Source organism: Phytophthora ramorum, assembly GCF_020800215.1.
Source record: "Phytophthora ramorum isolate Pr-102 chromosome Unknown Phyram_PR-102_s0008, whole genome shotgun sequence".
Taxonomy (NCBI): domain Eukaryota; phylum Oomycota; class Peronosporomycetes; order Peronosporales; family Peronosporaceae; genus Phytophthora; species Phytophthora ramorum.
This window is the reverse complement of record NW_027150654.1, coordinates 2,264,410-2,273,732: the sequence shown is the minus strand read 5'-3', so window position 1 is coordinate 2,273,732 and position 9,323 is coordinate 2,264,410. Positions and strand designations below refer to the sequence as shown.

Below are 9,323 nucleotides of genomic sequence, written 5' to 3'. Positions count from 1 at the left end.
GATTATTGTGGTTTGCAGCGAGATGACATCCGTTTCTCATCATTGTAAATGAATACAATAGCCTTCGTCGCACAGGATTACGCTAATGTATACCGGTAGCATTCGAACCATAGGATTACGCTTGAAACATGTACGCGTTCGGCTCGTCACTCTGCAATTTGCACACCCGGTAGACACCTCTTATCTCCTCGACCCCCCTGCAGTTTCCGTACGCGGTTCTGGACCCAGAATGCGCTTGCTTAGCTTGTTGCTCATCGCTGCGTTGACTTTGGGTTTTACTACCACCAACGCTCTCCCCGCCATCGCACCCGACCAGTCCTCGATTTCAAAACCGCTTGATGTAAGCCGCGACAGCAAAACGCTTTCGAGAAACCTGAAAACTGTTAATGAGGATGACGAAGAAGACCAGGAGGAAGAAAGAGGTGGGTTTAACTTCGGCTCGTTGACCAAGCTATTCAAGTCCTCATCGAAGACGAAGAAGGCAGCCCAGGCTGCTTTGGCAGCAGAAAAGCAGAAAAACTTCGAGATGTACGGGAAGATTCTCGAGCACGACCACATACTGCATCCAGCGATGGCGACATGGCGTGCGGAGGGCTCATCAGCAACCAAGATTTACAACGAAATGATTGCTGCTGGCAGAACTGTCGACGAGGCTGGGACCGTCTTCATGCGCTACAGCACCTATCTACAGGATATGATGCACACTGTCAAAACTGCAAAGGATCTGGAGATCTCACAAATGCGCCAGATGTTCAAGGACATCGTCAAAAGCGACGATGCTCTTTACAATAGTATGGCGCAGTGGCGTAAGGACGGAGTTTCAGCGTCGTGGATCTACCACCAAATGACAACAATTGGTGGGAGGCCCGTTGGTGAAGCCAACAGCGTACGCAAGAGTTACAGCAACTATCTTAAGCGGATGCTGTATAAGCCTGAGTAGTTGGACGCAAGGGCATCTTCCTCGAACTGCCATAGATCAGACAGTTTTCAGAAAAACTACCATTTCGCCTAAAATAATCTCAGGTTGAAGAAGTCGTAAAATGCCTCAACTCGCTGCGGACGTGGGCACACGCAAGCAGCCCGCGTCCTCATATTCGCCTCCTCTCATCGGCGATCACAAGCGGCAGACGTGGGCGTGGCTGCTACTGCGCGAGCTGTACGACTGTGGCTTCCCCGACTGCAGCTCTATCTCCGATCCGTGCTGTACCAACCGCTAGCCACCAAAACCCACCATCGTGAGTCCTGCCTCTCTCGCCTCCCTCTTGTCCCCAATCACTCGCAGTGCTCCGTGTGGAATAATCTCCTCTGCACTAACCAGCTGCTCGATCCGGTCCTGTCGCTCCTGGTCCTGCCAGATCATCTTGGCTTTCTGCTTGAGCTCCTCTGCGTCTCTGCACAGCAGCAGCTCGGCCAGCTGCGTCGCCTCCTGCTCAGTGAGCCTAGAAATATCTTCCTGGAACGCTGTAACGCGCGCAGCAGCTCCTTCCGCAGCACAAAGGCAATGAATTTCCTCTGCAGCAGCAGCAGCGCCAAGTGCGTGGCCTTCACCATGTACGAGCGAGGAGATTGTTTGCAGCCCAGGTGTGGCGTTGTGGCACCGGTCGAGCAGGCTTGTCAGCCTGATCTCATTGGGGAGGCCATTCTGAAGGCGCTTGCATAAGGCTGCACCATTCGCATGATTGTCGACGAGCAATGCGCGCTCCAAAAGAAAAACTTGACGAAACGAAAATGTACCCCCCGGGAGAGCAGGACGAGTACGTTGCTCATGTGTAAGATGTGGCTGAATGTGCGCGCCATTGTTCAGCAGATGCCCATGAGCGAAGTCAACGAAGGCATTGCTATGATGTGTGAGGGCCGTGGTGCGCTACTACATCGTGCTGCGCGACATCAAGCCCGTGTACAAGAAGAAGAAGAAGTTCGGCAAGTAGCTGAGGTGAGCGACGACTATGGCGATCTGCTGCTGTCCGTGTTCGACGCGCGCGGCTAGGCTGCTGCTGTTGCTGCACTGTGGTGCGTCGCTGTGCGGTTGGACGAAGACAAGCGGTTTGCCAAGTTAAGGTTTGCTTCATTTGAAAAGCACATCCCGATATCTATTTCCTGCGGGCGAGTGATGGACCGACTCAATGTACAGTCTTGGCAGTAGCGCCGACTTCTTCGGCGACTTTATCGTTCTCGAATTTGTTTAGCGACGACAAGGACGACCCCGGTTCTCAAGAAAGCAGCACAGTACCAGTAAGCAAGAGTGAGAGCGGAAGTGACGACGATGACCTCTCCGACGGACCAGACATCACACCACAGCAGCCTATCCTGGATGCCGAGAAATGGTTCATCACCGAGCAGAAAATCACCAGCTCTAGAGGTGGCGTACCGCGGACAGATCTGTCGGTTTACACGACCGGCAACGCGGTGACATCCTACACGGCGACGAACGAGTTCTACAACGCAATCTACGATGACCTCAGCACAACCAAGGAAGGCGACCGCGTCATGCTTGCTACGTGGCTGTCCGCCCTCGCCCCTCTCAAGCCTGACGTTGACACCACAGGATCCAAAACAGGGTTCAAGGAAGTGTTCACTGGCGTTGTGGAGCGAGGTGGAAACGTAGACATCCTGGGCTGGGCGAGCATTGCCGGGGGCTACATGCCCTACAATTTCAAGGCTCGGAACGCTATCAACAGTATCCCGCCGTCCCCCATCAACGGAGCCAGAGCGCTGTACATTTTTGACGACCACATCAACCTTATAGCGTCCCACCACCAGAAGACGCTGGTCATCGCGGCGAACACCTCCGCAGGCAGACACTACCAGCCTGTGGCATACGTGGGCGGCATCGACCTCGTCATTGATCGATGGGATACCATGTACCATAACAACACCGCCATTCGCGACGCAGGAAACATCACATACATCAATAAAGGTTGGGTGGACGGCCACCTCCGAATCCATGGACCAGCAGCGAAGTATGTCGCGAACAACTTCGTAGCTCGCTGGAACTCGGACTATTTGCCATGTCGAGGTCTCGATGACGAGCTGCTTGACTTTGAAAATCCGTCGTACGAGGACATACCCTCGCTGGACTATGGCAGCAGCAACACCACTGCGAGCCCCGGCAGTACTTTGTGTACGTGCCCGAGCTGCTTGATGCTTTGATGGAGGTGATGCCACGAATCCAACGCCTTATTGTCGTCACGAAAGAGCACACAAACGCGTTCACAAACGCAGGCTACATATATAAGGCAGACCGGAAGCTGCTTATTCACACGAAGCTCGTGATCATTGACGACGTGTACTTGTCCATTGGCTCGGCCAACTGGAACCGTCGCAGCATGACGGCCGATCCAGAGCTGAACGCGGATGTCGTCGACGGCGACACGGTGGTGTCCCCTGAAGGTTTGACCATGGGCAAGTTACCCCGGGATTTTCGCATTCGCAAGTTTCAGGAGATGACAGGACTCAGCTACGAGAAGCTGGGCGACATGACATTCGTCGAGGCCGCGGACCAGTTCAAATTGGCTGCTATGGATGAATCGACATTATTGGCAAACCTAGAGATCGAGTGTCATGCCTACTTCGTGGCTATCATCGACACCATTCGCAAAGTTTCGGATCCAGAGTTCACGTGCTACTGACTAACAGCGATTTTAAGTTTTAGTGCGACCACCGTGCTGTACATCTAATTTAATTTAATGCTCAAATAAGAAGCACGAACCAGTACGAATCGCGATTTAAGCATACCATTGGAAAGACGCGCGTCTTGTAAACTATTGGTTGCTACGAAATACTCGATGCACGACTCGGCATCATTGTGCTGGCGATCCCTTGGACTTGCAGCGAGTAAAAGTTACTTACATATTTTTGATATTCAGTTAGGTACGAAACATGAGATTCCCCCCCCCAAGAAAAGCAACATATGCAGCTGGGCTCATAAGACACCCACGAAAAAGCGTTCCCGCCATTTGGAGATACCTTTTTCGTGGACAGCAGTGGGTTCCCCAAGCTCTGATGGGCGATCAAAGTCTCTCCCAGAGCGGTGTAGTCTTTCCTCAATTATTTCCATCGAGGTGACGAGGCCAATAGAATACGAGTGCTTCTACCTCCTTCAGCTTTGCAGTGCTCATTACTAGATATCCCTCGGCTCGCCGAGGACCACCCCGTCCCGTTCGGTTGCCCCCGCCGAGAGTCTTCTAACTGCCTGTCAGCTTAGTCTCCCTCCCAGCGGAATCCAAGTCCACGATGAGCCTGCTGCAGCCGGAGGCCAACGATGCGGGCGAAGAGGTTCCCGGAGTGTACCGGTCGCTCAACTTCCGCAGTCTGCAAGACCCGTACTCGAACCGAGGCGGTGACACCATGACCAGTCGGTACAGCACGCTGCGAGCCGAGAACCTCGAGACGATGCTCAACGGCGGCCTCGAACTGTTCTACAAGAAGTACAACCACTTGTCTCGCAAGATCAACCTGCAGTTGCCCACGCCCGAAGTGCGCTTCGAGAACCTGTCGTTCTCGGTGCAGGTGCCGGCTGAAGCTGGCGCATACGGCACGGTGGGGTCGCACCTGGCCTCCATCTTCACGCCGTGGCAGAAGATCCCCATGACCACCAAGCACGCGCTGCACCCGATGAGCGGCATCATCAAGCCCGGCTCCATGACGCTGATCCTGGCCAACCCCGGCGCCGGCAAGTCGACGTTCCTCAAGGCGCTGGCCGGCAAGCTGCAGGACAACGCACAGACGGAGATCGGTGGTGAGATCCTGTACTCGGGTCTCAAGGGCGAGGAGATCGACCTCAAAAAGTTGGCGGGTCTGGTCGACCAGACGGACAACCACATCCCGACGCTCACGGTGCGCGAGACGTTCAAGTTCGCCGACATGTGCGTGAACGGCCGACCGGAGGACCAGCCCGAGGAGATGCGCGACATTGCTGCGTTAAGGACGGAGCTGTTCTTGCAGATCTTGGGTCTGGAGAGCTGTGCGGACACGGTGGTGGGCAACGCGCTGCTGCGAGGTGTGAGCGGAGGCGAGCGGAAGCGTGTGACGGTGGGCGAGGTGCTGGTGGGTGGCCAGAGCTTGTTCTTGTGTGACGAGATCTCGACGGGACTGGATAGTGCCGCGACCTTCGACATCATCAAGGCGCTTCGCACGTGGTGCAAGACGCTGGGCGGGTCGGTCATCGTGGCGCTGTTGCAGCCCACGCCCGAGGTCGTGGAGCAGTTCGACGACATCCTGATGGTGAACGAGGGCCACATGGTGTACCACGGCCCGAGGACGGACATCTTGGAGTATTTTGAGGAGCGCGGCTTCGTCTGTCCTCCTCGCGTGGATCCGGCCGACTTCTTGATTGAGGTGACGTCGGGTCGAGGTCGCCAGTACGCCAATGGAAAGGTGCCGACAAAGGACCTCCCCGTGTCTTCCGAGGACTTCAACAACCTCTTCTGTCAGTCGAGTATCTACAAGAAGACGCACGAGGCGATTGGCAAGGGCTTCAACGAGCACCAGTTCGAGAACGCGGAGGACTTCCAGAAGGCCAAGAGTGTGGCCAACCTGGCGCGCTCGAAGCAGACGTCCGAGTTCGGCCTGGCGTTTGTGCCGAGCACGCTGCTGCTGCTGAACCGGCAGAAGTTGATCTGGCTGCGCGACCCGCCGTTGCTGTGGGGGAAGCTGTTCGAGGCGCTCATCGTGGGTCTGGTGCTCGGTATGATCTACTTCAACGTGAGCTCGACGTACTACCTGCGCATGATCTTCTTCAGCATCGCGCTGTTCCAGCGGCAGGCGTGGCAGCAGATCACCATCTCGTTCCAGCTGCGCGGCGTGTTCTACAAACAGCGTCCGCGTAACTTCTTCCGCACCATGTCGTACGCCATCGCGGAGACGGTGGTGCAGATTCCGGTGAACCTGTCGGTGGCGTTCATCCTGGGCACGTTCTTCTACTTCATGAGTGGACTGACGCGGACGTTCGAGAAGTACATCGTGTTCTTCCTGGTGCTCGTGTGCTTCCAGCACGCCATCGGCGCCTACATGACGATGCTGAGCTCGCTGTCGCCGAGTATCACGGTGGGTCAAGCACTGGCGGGTATCTCCGTGAGCTTCTTCCTGCTCTTCTCAGGCAACATTATCCTGGCCGACCTGATCCCGAACTACTGGATCTGGATGTACTGGTTCAACCCGCTGGCGTGGGCCCTGCGCAGCAACATGCTGTCGGAGTTCTCGAGCGACCGGTACACTCCCGCACAGAGCACCAAGTTCCTGGACAGTTTTTCGATCTCTCAGGGCACCGAGTACGTCTGGTTCGGTATCGGCATTTTGGTGGCGTACTACCTGTTCTTCACGACGCTCAACGGTCTGGCGCTGCACTTCATCCGGTATGAGAAGTACAAGGGCGTGAGCGTGAAGGCGATGACGGACAACGCCGCCCCCGAGGAGGACAATGTATACGTGGAAGTCCGGACGCCTGGTGCTGGCGATGTCGTGCAAGCGAAGGCTCGAGGTGCCGGTCTGCCGTTCACACCGTCGAACCTGTGCATCAAGGACCTCGAGTACTACGTGACGTTGCCTTCTGGTGAGGAGAAGCAGTTGTTGCGTGGCATCACGGCCCACTTCGAGCCGGGCCGCATGGTGGCGCTCATGGGCGCAACGGGTGCCGGTAAGACGACGCTCATGGACGTGATCGCCGGCCGCAAGACGGGCGGCCGCATCGTGGGCGACATCATCGTGAACGGTGAACAGAAGAACCCGGCGAACTTCAGCCGCATCACGGCGTACTGCGAGCAGATGGACATCCACTCGGAGGCCGCGACGATCTACGAGGCGCTCGTGTTCTCTGCCAACCTGCGTCTGCCGCCGACGTTTCCGGAGGAGGAGAGGATGAACCTGGTGAACGAGACGCTGGAGCTGCTGGAGTTGTCGGCCATCGCCGGCGAGATGGTAGGACGTTTATCTGTGGAGCAGAAGAAGCGCGTGACGATCGGCGTGGAGGTGGTGGCGAACCCGAGCATTCTCTTCCTGGACGAGCCGACCAGTGGTTTGGACGCGCGTTCGGCGCTGATCGTGATGCGCGGCGTGCAGTCGATTGCGCGTACGGGCCGTACGGTGCTGTGCACGATCCACCAGCCCAGCATTTCCATCTTTGAGCTGTTCGACGGACTTCTGCTGTTGCAGAAGGGGGGCTTCACGGCATACTTCGGCGACTTGGGCGTGGACTCGGTGAAGATGCTCGAGTACTTCGAGTCGATTCCTGGCACGATGGAGATCCGTCCGCAGTACAACCCGGCCACGTACATGCTGGAGGTCATTGGCGCTGGTATCGGTCGCGACGTGAAGGACTACTCGATCGAGTACAAGAACAGCGCGCTCTACAAGTCCAACCGCGAGCGCACGCTGCAGTTGGCGCAGGTGTCGGACGAGTTCGTGCGCCACTCGACGTTGAACTACAATCCCATCGCAACGGGTTTCTGGAACCAGTTGTGCGAGCTCACGAAGAAGCAGCAGCTCACGTACTGGCGCAACCCGCAGTACAACTTCATGCGTATGTTCCTGTTCCCACTGTTCGCGATTATCTTCGGCACCACCTTTTACCAACTATCTACGGCCAGCGTGAAGAAGATCAACTCGCACATCGGTCTCATCTACAACAGCATGGACTTCATCGGCGTGATCAACCTCATGACGGTGCTGGAGGTGACGTGCGCCGAGCGTGCCGTGTTCTACCGCGAGCGCATGTCGAACTACTACGGCCCGCTGCCGTACAGTCTGTCGCTGTGGTTCGCTGAGGTGCCGTACCTGATCGTGGTGATCGTGCTGTTCGTGACGATCGAGTACTGGCTGGTGGGCTGGAATGACAACGCGGGCGACTACTTCTTCTTCATGTTCGTGTTCTACCTGTACACGTCGGCGTGCACGTACGTGGGGCAATGGATGTCTGCGTTGATGCCGAACGAGAAGGTGGCGAACGTGGCGGTGGGCGCTTTGTCGTGCCTGTTCAACCTGTTCTCGGGTTACCTGCTGCCGCGCACGGCCATGAAGGCGGGCTACAAGTGGTTCACGTACCTGATGCCGTCGAGCTACTCGCTTGCGGCGCTGGTGGGTGCGCAGTTCGGCGATAACCAAGACGTGATCTCTGTGCCGTCGGGCAACACGACGACAAACATGACGGTGGCCGCCTACATCGAGAAGACGTACGACTTCCGGCCGGAGCGCAAGTACAACTTCATGGCGGGTCTGTTGGTGATCTGGGTGGTGCTGCAGGTGGCCATTTACCTGACGTTCAAGTTCGTGAGCCACCTGAAGAGATAAGCTGGTGGACATTGCGACGGTGGTCGGTGCTCACAACTACTTGTGCTAGTCGCAAGTCTGTCATCGCAGGGAGTCGGGTGTGTCCATTTGACTATTTTGGTGTCAATAGACTATTTTGGTGTCAATATACATTTGCTGTTTTGTGAATATGGCATGATACGTTTCGATGGTTGTAAAAAAAAGTGTATTTTGTATCTCCCTCCCGATGAGTTGTTGCAATAGGATATCGTGCCGCGTGCTGCAGTAGTACGTAAGCTCCGTGGTGCCAAGGCGTCGAATTGGTGAGCAGCCACATGCGGAAGATTGTATAGTGCCATATTGCAATGATCGTTATTGGAGATCTGCGATTCCAAAAGTGTCACCCATACAACAACAACAAAAACAATACATCAAGTTTACATTCAATACAATACTGACAGTATTGCCTCCCTACAATGATGCATTATTGCTGCAGTGATTATTGGAAACAATTGGCGGTATCCCCAGCATCCGATCATCCGAAACACCAACGGCCGGGCGAGCGGACTGGATCACATGACGAGCTCGGCGGCTTAGCCTGGTACGCTGAGTGGGGCTTCGACAGCATCTGCCATGCTTCGTGCGGTGCAGTCACGACAAAAGCCATCAGTTAGGTTCATCCTGCCCACCCTGACCTTCGCCGCATTATATCATGCAGCTGGTATCATAAGACACACATGCAAAGTTGTCGTCTGCCCAAAACACGGCCAATCAACTTTCGGTGATGCCTACAGTGTACTTGTACATGCTTCGGAGACCAAAGACCTGTACCTGAGACCTACATACACCCTCACCCTTCCCTCTCATATCGAGACTCATGGAATAGAACTGCTCGGATCCGTCTGTCTTCGACTTCCCAGTGGTGGACATATGCAGCCGAGCGTCACTTCCCACGCTCCAGCTTTGCAGTGCTCATTACTAGATATCCCTCGGCTCGCCGAGGACCACCCCGTCCCGTTCGGTTGCCCCCGCCGAGAGTCTTCTAACTGCCTGTCAGCTTAGTCTCCCTCCCAGCGGAATCC

The 9,323-nt window shown here is 55.8% G+C and overlaps 3 protein-coding genes across 3 annotated transcripts; all 3 read left to right on the top strand.

Annotated features, from left to right (window-relative positions):
* Positions 1–229: 229 nt before the first annotated feature.
* KRP23_9618 (uncharacterized protein) lies at positions 230–940 on the top strand (the record flags this gene model as incomplete). Its single annotated transcript, XM_067895195.1, has 1 exon — positions 230–940. The coding sequence occupies one exon, from the start codon at positions 230–232 to the stop codon at positions 938–940; it is 711 nt and encodes a 236-aa protein (XP_067742804.1).
* Positions 941–1,040: 100 nt separating this feature from the next.
* KRP23_9617 (Phospholipase D gamma 3) lies at positions 1,041–3,629 on the top strand (the record flags this gene model as incomplete). Its single annotated transcript, XM_067895194.1, has 3 exons — positions 1,041–1,156; positions 2,187–3,121; positions 3,223–3,629. The coding sequence occupies 3 exons, from the start codon at positions 1,041–1,043 to the stop codon at positions 3,627–3,629; spliced, it is 1,458 nt and encodes a 485-aa protein (XP_067742803.1).
* Positions 3,630–4,233: 604 nt separating this feature from the next.
* On the top strand, positions 4,234–8,283 carry KRP23_9616 (ABC transporter G family member 32; the record flags this gene model as incomplete). Its single annotated transcript, XM_067895193.1, has 1 exon — positions 4,234–8,283. One exon carries the CDS (start codon positions 4,234–4,236, stop codon positions 8,281–8,283), a length of 4,050 nt encoding a protein of 1,349 aa, XP_067742802.1.
* Positions 8,284–9,323: the final 1,040 nt, after the last annotated feature.